The following is a 17,144-nucleotide window of genomic DNA, read 5'->3' as shown; positions in this document are numbered from 1 at the left end:
GTTCTCACAAGTTTTACAAAAAATGAGCCAGTTAAAAAAACGATAACCGAAAAAATTACCGAAACAACTCGAAGCGTCGAAACTTCAGCAACCATACATTAAAAGCAACCAAAACCATACTTTTCCGTCATAGAAAATTGTTTTTTTTTTACTACGGCATCTTGTTTGAAAAATTGGTACACGTTTACACAATTACAGGCACAGATATAAATGGCAAGATATATTTATGACAACAGGAACTTACTGTAATTGCTTGATTACTGTACATTTTGCATTATTCGAAGCATATCTGGTAAAGTAACAAATAGACCATAATCCTGAAGATGAGCAAAAAATTGCCATGATAATGGTCTTAGCATATGGAAATAACCCATGAAGATATAATAGACAGATTGAACTCAAACTACTGCAAAAATTAAATTAATCGTGGAAAAGTGAAAATCAATAGACTACTATTCAAAAGCTGATTTTTGTTTCAAAAAATTAGATGCATAGATACCCTAGATACTAGCAGACAAAAAACATCTGTCAAAGTTTTTAGATTAAATCCACAGAATTGGCAGTCCTGCAATATATAACATATAGGTCAATTGCGAATAAAAACATTAAAAAATCTAAGAGAAAAAAACTAATATCATTAACTTTTCCATCAGCAAAGAAAAAAAGGGGGATAAAACTAGAATTATTTTGGGGGATGCTAGAATGATACATGCTTTAATGTGGAGAATACAGACATATAAAAGAGTCAAAATAAAAAAATGAAGTGAAAAAACGATGTTTCAGTATTCTCATTTGTACCTCAATAAATGGCCATCTTCCTGTCTAGAAAAAAAATCGAAAAAAATTCAAAGATTCGAAACATTTAAACATTTTGAAAAATTGTCAACAAATTAAAATTTCAATTATGTAGTAAAACTACATTTAATTTCAGAGACTTACCGCCATCCAAAATCAACTTTTCAAATGACAAAACTTATATCCCTGGTAATTTGTGAAAAATTTGTGCTATATCACAGTAAAAATTTGTGCAATATATGAACCCAAAATACAAATCAAAGGACTAAAAAATTTGGAAAAAACCTTTAAAATCCGATAGGTATGTGGACTATTGTATATCATAACCATCTAACATCGGACGAATTGGTCTCGAACGACCAGCGAGGGATGGCTTCAATTGTAGCCAGCTGGAGATTACGGCGGCTACCATTGGAAGAGAGAGGTGGGGTGAGCGGATTGGGGGAGCGTTGGTTAGTGGGTGCCAATATGTGGGAGCTCGAATCTGTTGCGACGCTTCAGTGGATGGGGGGTGAGGGGAGGAGTGAATAAATTCACTAGCCGGAGCTTCAAATGACTCTCTCAAACGTAGTTATGTATCACATCACTATAAAGACTAACAAAAATTGAAGTAAAAAAATTACAATAGTTTCGATGCTTTTTCCATTTGATTTTTATAGTGAACTGCCACCATTTGAGTTCTTTTGCTGACTCGTGTAAATGAAACAGAAATTTTGATCACATTAAACGAAAAAGTCAAAGGTGTAAAAGTCATTGTAAAAATCAGGTCTGTTAGATGAAAATTTTGCATAAAATACCATCATTTTTACAATAATTGCTTTAAATTTTGTTTCAGAGCAAAAAGAAGAAACTAATTTTACGTCACGAAGGCGCGCTCAATGCATGAATTATCAAATGGACGCTTCTAGATACACTAACTTTTTATAAAAGTGCGCTCAAAGATTCAAAAACGAAAGAAATTTAAGGAAAAAATAGACGAAATAGACTAAGGATTATAGAAATATGGGCCGATTTTGCATTTTGCCGAAACGCATAATCGCAAAATGCTGCGGTATCCATTTAGAGGTTTACATCTCGCTGTAACATAAAATGGGTTAAAAAAATATCTATATTGCAATTCTCTCGAAAAAGAATCCTAAAAAAACATTCATTCACTGAACGCAGCGAATGATCAAATAAATTCTCTCGCTCCTACAAAATACGTTCAAACGGCAACTTTGCTAACTTTTGCTCTTCGGTCAAAACGCGGTTTCAATGAAATGTAGTTTTAGTAATTATACATAACCGGAAAAATTTATTATTGTTTGTCTTGTGAAATTCTCCGTTAAATTGCAAAAAATTGCATTAGATAAATACCCATTAGTGCTGGAAACAAAATGAACGTTTTGAGAGGGACAAGAATTGATAAACTCAAGATACAGGGCTGATAAGTCTCGCGAACAAATCACATTAAAATAATCCGACTTCAGCAACTAACTCTGCCACTAATAAGATACACCGAAAAAAAGCTATTATAATTGGGGTGCATCTTAGAGAATGAATTTATGGTTACGTGACTCTGCTTGAAGTCAATGAGAACTTCTAGCGTTTATCAAGGACGGGCTAAGGGGGTCAAAATATTGAGTCACGCAATCATGCTTAAAACACGAAATGCGCACGTTTTAAATTGATGAAAGTCAACAGAGGTAAAATACTAGCTTATTAAGAAATTTTGGCTTTTTAACTTCTGACACTGGAGACCTGTGATTTTTCAAGATGTGAAAGTGAGTCATTAAACGAGTGCAAAAATAGAAAACAAAAAAGTAGGAACTAAAACAAGTTTCTTGATTTGACATCACAGCACCTATTTAAAAACCTGACTCTTTCATTTTCGTTTACGACAACTAGAAAAAATCCTACAAAATACAAATTCTAAATTTATCAGGAAACAGACAACGTAAATAAGTGAAATCTGAGAATCAACATAGCACGTTCATCGCCAAAAATAGCCACGATAGCTTTGGAGATATGAGGTTTCAAAAAATGACAAAAAGCGGACCAAATTAGGTGTTTTTAGTCTTTTTTATTGAATTATGAGACAATTTATTTCGTTTAAGAATATGCACAAACACTGCTGCTCTTTTTAGCTACTCTCAAATAATTTTCCACACCAAAGACTTCTATTTCATGTATAAATGTAAAGAAGTCTTTTTGAAAAAAAATAATTTATTTTTGAGAATGAGCCACGTGTGACAGAAACACTAGTCCACGAATGAACAAAAAATTCACTTTACTAAGAGTGAAAAGTGACGCAATGCGCGTATTTTGCACAAAGTTGCTTGAATGAATCAATAAAAGCGGATTTTGAGTTGATCGTGACATCATTTGACGACGAACAAAAATTTGACGTGGCCAATATTTGCCCTTGCTATCGCATTGCATCTATCATTCAAATCATTTATATTCAGAACCTAGCAATAATAAATGTTTCAATAAATATGTCTCAAAACTGCATTAGATTAAGCAAAAAACCACTTGATATAGAAATATCCAGGAAAAGTGCTAAAGTTTGAACGAACACAAGAAAATTTAGCAATTAAACCTAATACAAATTATGGCAACAGCTCATCCCGAATTCGAAAAAAAATATTGAAAAAAAAAACAATGAAAAAGTATTGGAAGATTGAAAAACATCAAAAAAATTTGACAACAAATTCATTATATATTGAATTTGTAGTTTTGAAACAATTTTTTCTTTTCTTTCAATCTTTCAAGGCAACACTTAATAACACCAAAATTAAAATCCTGTGGGGCAATCAAAGCGCAAAGGCTCATTCAATTAATTTAAACCAAAATAAAAATATTGAAGAAGAGTTTGACAGAAGCCTCGAAACTGTTTTTGTTTAATTAAATTTTATACACAAAACAGTTCAATAGAAAAATTGCGAAGCGCAGCACCTGATTAGTATAAAAATGGTTAAAATAAACACCGCTCTAAAAAGTCATTCAAAGATTCAAAATACAGAAATTATTTGAAGTAAAAAAGCCCAGAAAATGAAAAAAAATGAGATAGTGTTGCCCCTAAAAGCACTGTAATACCAATGCGTAGGTTTAGGTATAAGTGCTTCTTTGATGAACCCAGCCAAATCAACGAAAAGACTATTAAAAACTGTTAGCTATACTATTGGCACAATTCTGTCGAAAAAACTTTTAAAGGCAAAAAGTCATTCATTCGTTCTTCCTAATAAATCAGTTCCCCATCGCAATTTTACTCATTTTAGCTTTCTGGTTAAATTTTCAGTAAGAAAATACCTACAGAAAACCAATAGTCTTCTTCATAATCAACACTCATAGAGAAGCAGAAAATGAAAAAAATTAGGTGGTCAATTTCAGAAAAGGCAAATTTTATAAACCTTGCGTTTTGGGGAAACAAGTTCATTTTGAGCATGTGATCAGCCCAAAACTTTATGTCCAACATTTTTTTAGTAATGACCTAATACCAAAACCAAAAACCTAATTTTTCTTGTGAACAGTGCTATGGGTAATTTCAAACCCGATAGATGTCTTTTTAATCCACAATTATTATCGAGATGGCTATTTCTGAAATTAATCAACAATTACTCTCACAACTCTTATCTTAAAACATGAGCCGTGGAAAAGCCTCATACAATTGAGTGTCCATACTCGTTTTTTCGGAAAATGGTCACGTAATGAACTGATATTAATTTCAAATGTTAAACAATGTTTTAAACAGACTCCTTTCTAGTTGGGTGAGTTTTTTCAGTTCTTGTGTACATTACTTGCACTTTGGTACCTTTCCAATTGATTATCGTTTGCATTAGTTGGTAATTGCCAAATGATAATAACTTGATTTCTTTTTATGGTTGGGTATGGTGCAGAGTGACATAAGAAGACTCAAATACCCAATAAATTTGGTCAGACTTAATTTTCGTTGAGGTCAACCGAGAAAAGGGGTTATCACACGGTTGACAACAGACCTCAGTCGCATAAAAATTCGGCTTGCATTTTTGTGCGCTCTTTGTTCTGATCATAGCTTTTTTGGTACTGTATGGCTCTATAGCACGCGATTTGGTCTGGCATGATCCGGTCAGGGGTCATTATGGACTGAAACATAACGATTAGAGGTCGCTTGCACATTTTAAGCAAACGCAATTGAAATTGTTAACGTATTCGTCAAATTGCTCCTGAAAATGAACGAAAGTGGGCCCAGCTTCAATTATGCGCCCCAAATCCTCAATAGTTAATATACTAGATTTATGTGGATTGTACAAATTGTGTTGCTATTTGGTTTCTAAAGTTACTTTCTGTAACTGGTGCTTACAATGCCATACTAAGAAACTTTCGCATGCTGTTTGTCCCATACTTATGTAAAATCAAAGAAACATGGTAGACAATAACATTTTATTTGAAACCGTAAATAAATCAATATAGAGGGAAAGGATTTGGCCCGCGGGGGGCTCAGAATTAAGCAAAGTTTTCTATCCAAAACCGTCAGATATCAAACGGTTCTTCCTATCGGGTGCAATTGAGTGTCTGTTTTAGAAGTTTGAAACTAACTACTAAGGATTGAACTGCTGCTTAACTGATGTTTTCGCTGTATTATTTCTCCAAAATAGAAAGAGAAACCCTAAAATTAGGGATTTCAAACTTATAAGATTGCGGAGCCATAAAAGAAGAGTTTAGTCCTCTTGCTTTGACCATTTTGGGGTATTATGAGAATTCTATTTCAAGGACTGCTGGCTGTTATCAGTTGAACAGCTACAAAAATAACCCATAGTTGTTCAAGCCCCGTCCATTCAACTCCAAGATTTTGGAATCATACAAAATTTATTTGAAAATAGTTTGGAAAATTTAGTTCAAATGTAAGCTCAACTTTGTCTTTATGGCCATTTATTGCATATGAGCGATCAAACTTCCGGAGAAACGCTCCTGCACAAATTAATCTCAGTTTATTTGAAGTTCAGCCGAATTATCATCTGTTTTTAATTAGAATAGCCGAAACCATAAAAGATTTCCCTTCAAAATATAATACAAACTTAATAAAGTTGCCTGATAGGCTGCTTCCTTATTTCGGTCACGTGGGCAGCCAAAATGCCTTTCATGAATTCTACATAGTATTTGACCAAGCTTTGTTGTATATAACTGGGCTATTTTGTGGGTGTTTTAAAATGATTTGGGGGTAACATGACCAAAATAGGGTTGCAAATGCGGCGCGTGTTTTAGTAGCTTCAAGTTGAGTACAAAGTAGGTAAATCTTGAGGTTTAAGCCTACCTGACGTACCTACAGATATTCATGATTTCACAGGAGTAAATATCCTATTAAATATTGTTTAACTGCATTTTGCAAAGTCAGACGCAGAAACTTGTTCAGTTGTGATTTGAAACCGTTGCTCAAACATTTCAACAGTGTTCTGGGTTTATAACGAGATAATTTTAGAGCTGAAGTACAGTTGATACCTTGATTTGGAAACTCGGAAAACTACTATCCAGAAAAAATGAGGAACCAAACTCCGAAACCCACGGCTCTTGAGGTCTTTGGGGTAAGTTTTAAATTATCAATTTCTCCAAATTATCAGTTTCTTTCTCCAAATTATCAGTTTTAAATTATTTTAAAACGCTATTAAATTATCAATTTTTTCTAAAATATCTTGAAACTTATTGAATGACTCTTCTGGAGTTTCGAATCATGTCACATTTTTGCTCTATTTGACTTTTTTGGTCGTCTCCTTTTTCCTATTTCGACATCTCCGAATTCCCATGACCCATGTTTAACAAGGAACGGAAGCATTGCCAAATTTCAGCTGCATGGGAAAATGTTCGAAGCGCAACTCATCACCTCATCATCGTAATGGGAGCAGTTTCGGGAAAAAAAAACACGGAAAAAAACACTTAATTTTAGATAAGAAATAAACCCCCATGGAAAAAAAACCCACGGAGATAACCCCCACTTGAATTTTAACGGCCTCCACATTTAGCGTGTAAGGCCATGCCTCGCGGGACTTAAAATGGAACTATCGCAACCGAACAAAGTATAACGACCTAAACTCAAATTTAAAATGGCGTTTATTTCCGTGTTTTTTTTTCGGGGGGGGGGGGGGGGCTATTTCCTAGACTCAATGGGAGTGTTCTTACATTGAAATAAATGATATGAAGAAGGTTAAAGAAACTCGTTCTGAACTTTAAATGTATGCGAGTACTGGGCAAATCTTAATCATTTCCGATTCAATATCAGTGCTGAACCATTAAATGATGCCATATTGACTTTTTTTTTACTCAGGTCAATGAAATTGCAGAGAATAAATTAACGTATTATAAGTATTGTGATTGCACATTCGCATGTGCGTTCCAGATTTCTAGCCCCCATATCTACACTTCGAGTCTACATCCCGAGTCTATTAGATCCCTCTATTGAGCCGGAAACACTTCCAAGTACGATCACCAAGCGTGAAATTGAATTCAACTATATTACAAGGAAGACTATCAATTTCAAACGTTAAGTTCTGATTTACTCTGGATTTAGGTAAGGGAATGGTTGAAACTACTGAAATAATTAAATCATTCAACCTTTCTGAAACTGAAGGGAAAAGTGAACCTAGAGACCGAACGGAAGTTCTAACAAAAGTGAATAAATATTTAAGTGAAAAAAAAAAAAAACAAAAATCTAATTTGAAATTTTTTTATTGAACCCCTTTTTCTCATATAAAGAACGCGAACGCTATGCTTTTAACACTGAAAACGTATGTCAAGAGAATTTAAATGGTTCTGCGAAAAGTTAGCGTTGCCTTGTTGGACAGACGCCAGAAGTTTTGCCGCGAAAAAGATGAGGAACCAAAACCAAGCGTTTAATGAAATCCGATTAATTTTTATCGGAAACCACATGGAAGGAGTAGGAAGCTTTTGTCATTTAAATTGATTACAGTAATCTGTCAGATAAAAATATGTGTTACCCCTGCACTCCATTGCATTCCATCCAAAATATTACCATTCTCCTTCTCCTTTTTCTGACTTCGACTCGTACAATATGTTGAATCCATATTAAACTATAGTAAACTTGCGTTTGAAAAGACGGAAATGTAAAAAATCAAGAGAGAAGCTCACATTGAGAGGCACAATAGGAGTGGGACATAATGAGAGGCGAGTTTTGAGCCTCACAATAAAAGAGCCGCAAACTCAGACTCACAGAAATGGATTTCAACTACTTTGAACGCTGATCATATGAAAAGTGACCCGATCAGATCATGTGTCAGAATATTTCAGAGGAAATGAAGTTTTTGATACCGCATTGATTCTTCCTGGTGGAGGTTTATGGGTAGTTTTTTCTGTTAAAAAATGTGGAGATAATTATTTTGATAATTATTAACAAGTTATTAATAAGGTTGAGATAATTATTAATAAGCTTTTTAATTCAAATTTTTAGTTTTTTTTTTCGCAAAACTGAACAATTGATGCATATTTTGAAGTCCATTGAGTGTCCAGAAACTGTTTTTGTCACCATGTATATGTGCAATTGATGTTTTAAAATAATAGATGTTTAAAATATGTTTAAAATAATAGATATTTTAAAATATGTTTAAAATATGTTTAAAATAATAGATGTTTAAAATATGTTTAAAATAATAGATATTTTAAAATATGTTTAAAATAAGTTTAAAATAATAGATATTTTAAAATATGTTTAAAATATGTTTAAAATAATAGATGTTGATAAATCATCAAAAACAATGGAACTAAGTAGGCCGTTTAACGCTTTTTTCTCATTGTAATAAACTTTTACCTGGAGCTAACATTCTTCCATTTATTGTATTTCTTTGAAATCGTACAGCTTGAAAATATTTCTATCTAAATCTTTATGTGCATTTTTATCTATGACGATTTTCGGGTCATTTCCGTTTGTGCCCCCACCCCCCCCCCCCCCGCGCTTAGTGGTTGCATATTATTTGCACCCTGCAGATGCACGTGCCATACTTTTACAAAATGATTTACTATGTAATGGCACGTGCTCTGTAACTGGGGGAGCATAACGTACTGGGGGGCACAAACGATCCGATTTTTCAAATAACCATAAGAGGTCAGATAATTTTTTTGTGCTATACTTTTTTCGCGCTAAATTCGTCCTTGATTATCAAGTTCTCAATAAATTTGTTGTGGCAATTTAATTTTTTTTGCTGATTTTGGTTTGCGAGAAATAGCAATGTGTAATTGCAATAGCAGCAGTAAAATTGAATTGATTATGAAAACCGACTAGAACAAGCTGTGGTTTTTCTATCCCAGTACACTATCCATTCAAATCTTTCATCAAAACAAACAATCCGAATAAAATTATCACTATTGCTTGATTACAGCATAACCTTTTACTTGGATCAATTGACCACTACTGAACATAAATTTGAAAAGAACCCAGCTGCATGGGGGAGGGATACCAAATGCTCAACTGTGTTTATCCTTTCGATCAGCCAGATCAGACTGATCGACATAATCGTCGTAGAGAGTTGGGAGTGTTATAATTAAAAAGGCCGTCCATTAAGGAATATATAATTGAGCAATGCTTTTTAATTCGTTTTTCTGTCAAGCAGTTATCGAATGTTAAAAAATTCAATTAATTTACGTTGTTTTTTTTTTTGAATTTTCCTTAAAATTTATCCACGTTTTGGTCAATTGTGCTAAAGTATGTTCAAACTGTTAACAATATTTTTATTAGTTTTACATTATATCCTTAAGGAACGTCGATGGCTTGCCAGTCCGACGTTTTTGCATGAATTTTTGGCAAATCTGGCACCAAATATGCTTCTTTGTCCTTTCCTTGTCCCAATTTTGACGGATGTACAGATCTAAAAGTTGTTGTCATAATCTTTGTAAACTCCATAGATGGCTAACAAAAACTTACCTCCTCATCTGATTAAACTTCGCAGTTTTATAATTGTTCAAAATGCATCATTTAATTTGAGAACTTTTGAGAGCCCTTTCTGTTGTCGTTCAACAATATCACATTGATGCTGTAGAATGTAGTACAATGACATGAGAGAGGGAGAGTAAATTAGATAATCTAGGTCAAGTTATTTAAGTTAAGTTAGGTATTTGAGTTTAGCTTTCTGTTATTAAAGGTTATTGTTTCGAAGGCGCCAGAGAGGTGATTTGAGTGATATATCTTAAACAAACAAACTAATGAACAAAAGCATATTGAGCTGTCGATATATTTCGTTTACTTAGCAAAGTTGTAATTGTGCATCAGTCCAAAGTCGAAGTGAGTGATTTAAGTAAACTAGAGAGCGAAGATTTGAAGTGAACTAGATTCTTTGAACAGAATTGGAAATTCAATTTGAAGTAAACAAATGTGCTATTTTAAAGTGACAAAGATAAGGGGGGTAGCAGAACTTGGTGCCCTACAAATGTGGGAGTTATATTAAGCGGACGCTTATGAAATTTTAATGTCAGGTACACCCAATGATCCTCTCAGGCTGGTATACCTTTTGGGCCAATCCGACCACCTAAGTCCGAGTTATCCGACCACCTAAGTCCGGGCTGCAATGGGTATAAAGTCTAGAGTAATGTAGCAGATGATCTTGGGACGAGTCTATGAAGCATAATTATGATTTTTAATATGAAAATGCAGTTTTAGCGGAAAAGTAGTTAACACTTAAATTGGAATAGCAATTTCTCAAAAAGTTGACGTCCGATTGACCTGAAAATTGGGGGATAGACTAGTTTGGGTACGAGGAATCCGATTTTGAAGCGGGATTCGACCCCAGACCAACACGCACGGATCTAGCGCACGCTGGTGCTGCGGGACGTAAAATTTAAATTGCTCGTGGAGTATTGGTAGTAGCCTTATGATTTTTTGGAGGGTTAGTGTAACTTTTCAAGGGCTTTCTAATGGTGCTTTTTTTAAAAATTCCGGTTGCGACCAAAAGTTGGTGCTTCGGGTTGACCCGAGTGCCGAAAACCGGAAGTTGGCGTTTTTGAGTGGCCGAATAATTTTGAAATGGTAATAATATGATAACCCGAGACAATTAAGGACAAAAAATACCCATCCAGGTCAATTTTGACGAACTCGGAGTTTTCGGGTTTCGGCACCCACGACTCCTTAAAAAATTTTAAATTGCAAACGACTAGCAACGGCTAATTGGTAGGTCACGAAACTTGTAAGGCAACTTGGTGGAACCCTATATTTACTGGAAAACTTTACCCGAAGACGTCTTGACCACTACTCAGCGGAATATTAAGTTGTGAGTTTTGGGGTCATCCGGGAGGTCGATGAAAAATGTGCGCATTCATTGCTCGTGTTCTAGTGGGAGTTAGGCCATAAAAATTGGTGAGTAGGTGCAACTATGAGAGAACTTTCCGTGACAATAGTTAGTTTTCATCTTTATCCCTCAATTTGGTCGGGTGAGCTTTGGATGACCCCTAGAGGTGAAACTTTGCGCATTTAGGAATATTAGACTTTTCGGCGGTTTTTAGCTAGGTAATTGCATGAAATACTTTCAAAATTGGAAATTCCAATTGCTCTTAGCTTTAGAGTTGAGTTTGGTTATTTATTCATCACATGATTTTTGACAGGTATTGATTTTAGCTAGTTAATTTGATAGCGGAAAGAAACGAATATGTACTTTTCAGAGCAAACACTGATTGACATGTCAAGTGCATATATGAAATAAAGAGGAGTGGATTTGTTTACATAAGAGTCCAAAGGTCGTTTACTTAAGATAAGGAGAAAGTTGAACAATGGTTGGTAGCAGTTGAAGGACAGAGCATAATTTGCTATTGGTTTGTTTTTATAGCAAACAAAGCCCTCCTGCAGAATGTGACAGATTTCAAGTGTAAGTTGCAATGTTTACTTAAGAGATTAAGGTTTGTTTGCTTAAGATAAGAGCGTATTAGTTGAGTATAAATTGGAGTGACAAAAAAAATTAGAGAGAGAGAGAGAAAGAGGCAGATTTTGGAGATTTTGGGAGAACTTCAGAAGTTTGGATTTGCACAAGCGAGAGAAAGTATTCTGTTTAGTGGGACTAAACTTTGAACGACAGTGTGAAAAGCAGAGAGGATACTGAGAGTTTAGTGAGACTGAACTCTGGAAGTTTATTACTGCAAGACCAGTTGGGATACTGTGAGAGTTTTTGATTTAGTTCATTTGGGAAGTGAACAACTGATACTAATATTATTATTTTAATTACCATTATAAATTGTCTGAAGTTTGTCCTTTCTACTGATGTGCAAGTAATGTACATACATTTGTTATCCATATAACTAGAATTGTTATTACGAGCCCAATTGTGAATTAACTTATTTCAAGTCAATCTAATTTGCAACAGCATACAAGAATGGAAGAGGGGAAATAGCAGAGTAACAAATTAACGCTTGCTTCACCATTTCAAAACCTTTGGTCTATATTATTTGAACGATCTTCTGGGCGACAGAGTCCCCTCACTGTTGAGCCTAGCAGAAATTCAGAAGACGACAGATGCAGATCCCTTTGGCGCGGACTCATTGCGCAATATAACATAGTGCTTTTAGTGAAAAAGTTATGGATTAAACGGCTTCGACACCAATTTCTCGCTAATCTAAGAGAAATTTTATTTCTGTCTTTTTATGCCGTTTCATTTATAGAGCTATATCTTTTTCTGGAAAATGACAGGATTTGATTCTACAGTTTTTCCTAACAATTTTGCTTTTTTTGGAAATTTCCTTAATTTTGAGGTATTATTTGTGGTCCTGTCATGTTAATGAACGTTCCATTAGCGTCAATGAAAGGGGTTATTTGACGTATTTATTTTTTTTGCCAACAGCTTGGAGAGTTAACGGCTTCAACACCGTTTTCTCGCTAAATTTAAATAAAAGTTTGGTTTTGACAGTTTTTTGTTCCTTTGGTAGTCGTACACCATATTCTGGTTATTTGCTGGTCTCAATGCTCTGCTATTGAGAAGTAAAAGAACCAGTTCAGTGATTTCAGTTGACTGCTAATGGTTTTAATCATCACTGTGAAAATAATTTTTTTAAAAATAAAACCGTATTACCGGACATTTTTATATCATTTTGGCAAATTGTTACCTATTCTCGTAACGGACATGTCCCATATCTTTTCTAAAAAGTTTATTTTCTTATTTTAAGTTTTAGCTGATTTAATGCTGATTTTGCTTCTAAGTGATTTTTTAAAGTATAAATTTAGTTTTGAGTGAGAATAATGTTTATTGTTGATTATTGATTTTGTTGTACGTCTTGTCTCATTGTCTCATCGGCCCTGGCTTGTATCATTTAGTAATTTGAGTTTAAAACGATTTTGTTTACTATTACACCACAACTTCGAAGAATATATCTCTTCCTTATTTGTTAGACATTTAAGGTTAAAATTTGGATGAGCTGGGTCGGAACATTTTGTGCAAGCGCACGTTACCGATTCTCTTTGTTTTGCTCTTTCTTCGGTTCTTTGAAAAGTATAATGAAACCAACTGCACATTATATCATTGTATCTGTTAATCAAAACATCGTATCTGCAAAATTGCTTAAGTTTGATCTGCTGATAAAAAAGAAAGCTGAATCGATCAAAGCGAACCTTTGAAAACATCAAGAGCACTAATTTTATAGAACAAAAGAGACAAATGAATTAATTCGAGTCAAGCATTTAGGCTTCGTTACGCTGTGAATTTAGAATCAGCGAAAAACTTACAACTCTCACACATATTTGAGCTATGCCTTTAAATCAAAATATACACCAAACGCAAAGTTTTATTCATTATTGTAGAAGTTGGCGCGTAGATGAATGTCAATTTTGTGTAAAGACAGTCTCATGATCAATTACCTGTTCTCAGTTAATTTTGGCTTTTATTGTACAAATCGGGTCATGGACAGCATGCAAAAATTGCACGTAGCTAAAATGTCAAAATTAAAGAAAAAGAATAAAGAGTTCAAAATAGTCGGTCGGATAGAACTTTGTCTCTACCCCCTATATTAGTCTCCTCAATGGTTAATCTAGATGTTTGAAGTGTCTTTCATTTTTTTTACTATAAAATTGCTTTTATTACTCAAAGTGCGTGGCTGTATTGTGCTAATTAAGATGCGAGTTGACAGTCGCAGTCAAACGTCAAAATTGTCATGGTTTTCCTATTGCATTTTTATTCTTCTGAGAAGCGCTTAGATTTTGGATTGAACGAAAAATACAAACAAAAACGGTTTGCTTTGAAAAAATTGTAGCTAACTCAAACTTAGAAAACCAAGTACTTTCAGGGGTAAAATTAATCTGATCTACATTTTTGACTTAATTGTCAACCAAATGAAGAGATAAACAAAAACAGATGTTTGAGTTCAAAAAATTTGTTACAAACCCAAACTACTAATTGAATTATATACTTCCATGCCTATTTAGAGCGCCAAGCAGATCTGCCAATAAAAAACTTCAAGAAAAAAGCAAACAAAATAAGCAAAACTAAAAAAATTAACGGCAAAGAAACTCAACATGTAAACTGAAAAGCATCTAGTACACAACGTCAAAATACAATCAGATAAAGCCTTAACTGCACTAACTTTTTCTTAGCTTATCTATACATTGGATGGTATTTTTCGGTATTGAGACTAGTTAGCAAGTAAAAAGAAAAAATTGATAAGGCGAATATCAAAAATCTATCAACATTTTTTAACCAAATAATTTCAAAATTTCCTAAAAATTTTCAAGTTTTTACAAAATAATTTGCAATAATATTACTAACAAGTCATTACCAAACAGATAGAACCTGTCTTTGGTTTTATTAAGCCATAGAAATGGACTAAAGATGCAGAAAAGCTCAAGAAATTACAAACTATCTGCGAAAACACAAATTAATGAAGCCATTAATATCAATAGCTGAATGTCGCTTTTTATTTGCATTGTTATCTATACTGATTGAGCTGAAATTTTATTGGGCAAATAAATAAGCTCAATTGGGCCTCATTTATAAGTAATTGGGCTCTGTCATTACGCGAATATGGCAAAAGAAGAGAGAAAGAAACACAAAATTTGACCACTCACAAAGCATTTATGGAAACTCATATTGTTTAAAAAACAAAACATCGGTAACGACATATCATCAATAGGAGTTTTACGTTTTGAAGTACAAAGTGTTGGATGGGACCTCTCAATGATGAGGACAAGTTTTAAGTTAAAAAAAGAACAACAAAAACTGAATTAGAAAAATTTTGAAAACGAATAAAATCTTAAACTTTAAGACTATTCGCTAAAAACTGACTGCATTGTGTAATATCATTCATTCAGTATTTAGTAAGAAGCTTAGAAAGACAGTGCTGTTCAACAGTCATCAGTAAGAGATCTGCATAAGTCATATGATTCAGAAAACAATAACAAATACGGACAAAAATAAAAAAAATCAGTAGAAAAGAGCTAGACGAAAAAATTGAAGCCAATTAATGCATTAATTTTTCTCTGAAAACACTATAAACGGTTTTTTAACGTTCTTGCTGAGCCAATGTGAATTATCGATATTGGTAGAATGTGATAATATTTCAAAAAGAAACATATTAAGGAAATATTAAAATTCGTCGCATTGAAGGCATGAATACAAGTAAAACAGAAGATTAAAACCTTAAACAGGTTAGTTTTGGTTGCAGTAGAAACGAGACGTGTCCTGTTATTACTTAGATTGACTTACAGTACACAAAACTAGGTTTTTGATTGGTTGGCGATCAAAGAAAATTTTCGAAAAATTATTTTCAAAGTCTTAACAGCCATTAGCTCTCCACTCAAAGCACTAGATAGGTTCAATTAATGCTAATTAGAACGATTATTACATTTTAAGTCGACGTGTACATGTCATAGAACTTCAAAAGTACTATCTCAAAAAGGAAGTCGAAGTTTCATCAAAGATTAAGAACACTCAGAGTCGAAGTCAAATAAAAAAGTATGAGCGATTACTTGAAAGCTAATTTTGTGTTCATTGGACGTCATGGGACTGTAATCGAAGTTTGTCATTAACAGAACCTTGATAGGAAAGATGAGTATTCTCTTCTTCACCAAAAAAGCAAAAAATTGTGAAAATTTTCTTTAAAAAAACAGCTCTCGAATAGATTTATTTATAGTAAACTTCCCTCTGAGACCAGATATAGTCTTTTTAATCGCTTTCCTTATCTTAGGATTGCCAAATTGATGCATTTTGTAGCGTGAAATGTAAATTAGAATTAAAATTCTTATAGAAAAAATGTTAATTAGAACAAAAATTACGGTAAAATTGAGCCAAATATCCCATGTTTTTATGAAACTTCAAACCTCGATAACTCCTCGAAATATGCGAAATTCAAAAAAACATTTATTGTTTCGAATTCTACGATGAACGAGCATGATAATGATACTACTCACATTTCTACACGATGAATATATCGATCGGCCAAAACTGTCTGATCAATAGTGAACACAAGTGGGATCGGAACAAAAAGTCCAATTGCTTTGTATCTATGATTGGCTAATAGGCTTGCAATTTCATTTATTATCTATCGCAAAAAGACACTTGTTCTCTTAAAATTTAAAATTTTGAGATTGCAGTTTTCAATTAACAGTTGAAGGAAAAATTCGTTTTTTTTTTTAATTCAGAGTCAGTGGACAGAGAAGGTTTTACAAAAAAACCTTTCAAATAATTAGTGCCAAATTTTATCAGAAAGAATAAGAATAGTTTCGGAGCTGACCTTTCACTCATCCCCATTTACATGGGTTTCTTTCATTCTTGCCGTCTTGAAAACAGATGATTACGTTTCAAATTTGATCGCAAATATTTGACAAATTTTATCGGTTTTTAGACAAACAAAAGTTGGTTTTTTGTTTAGTAGCTTAAAAAAATTAGTTCACCCATCTTTGCATTGGTTTCTCTATCCGTACAAAATGCTTGTGATTTAACATGAAATTGGTAGGAAGAGAGCCAGAGAAAAAGTCGTTTTCAATCAACAATCGATCGTCATTCATGAGAAAAATTTCTCAAACAGGTTTTCTACAACTTTGGCGACAATAATTCCAACCAGTGGTTTCCTTCAAATGTAAATTTTTGTCCCAAAGTATTTTTGAAGCTTGCTTAGAAATTTTATTTTGAGAATGTTACGAAAGCAGACTATTCTTGAAATATGACAAATTCTCGATCAACAGATTGTTTTCTTTCATTTTTCTCTTGTTTCCCCTTGAAGCAATTCTGTTAGTTTGACAATTTGAAAAAAAAACATCACAAATAAAAAACACTCAAAATTGGACGTATATACTAAAAACCAAACTTATCTATAATAAACATATTCGTTGTGTATTCGAAGAAGCAGCAAAAATACAACAATAATTCAACATTTTAATTAAACAGAAATTCAACAATAATTTATAAAAGCAACAAGGTGGCTCA

The 17,144-nt window shown here is 33.5% G+C and overlaps 1 protein-coding gene across 1 annotated transcript in view; it reads left to right on the top strand.

Moving 5' to 3' along the window:
• Positions 1-6,135: 6,135 nt before the first annotated feature.
• LOC142337356 (cys-loop ligand-gated ion channel-like) overlaps positions 6,136-17,144 on the top strand; it is a 94,453-nt gene continuing 83,444 nt past the window's right edge. Inside the window, exon 1 of the mRNA XM_075386562.1 lies at positions 6,136-6,335. Within this exon, the coding sequence (XP_075242677.1) occupies positions 6,291-6,335 (45 nt within the window). The 5' untranslated portion in view covers positions 6,136-6,290. The remainder of the gene's footprint in view (positions 6,336-17,144) is intronic.

The sequence above is a fragment of the Convolutriloba macropyga genome, chromosome 1 (genome assembly GCF_964194025.1).
Source record: "Convolutriloba macropyga chromosome 1, txConMacr16.3, whole genome shotgun sequence".
NCBI classification, from domain to species: Eukaryota; Metazoa; Xenacoelomorpha; order Acoela; family Convolutidae; genus Convolutriloba; species Convolutriloba macropyga.
This window is presented reverse-complemented; position numbering and strand designations above follow the sequence as displayed.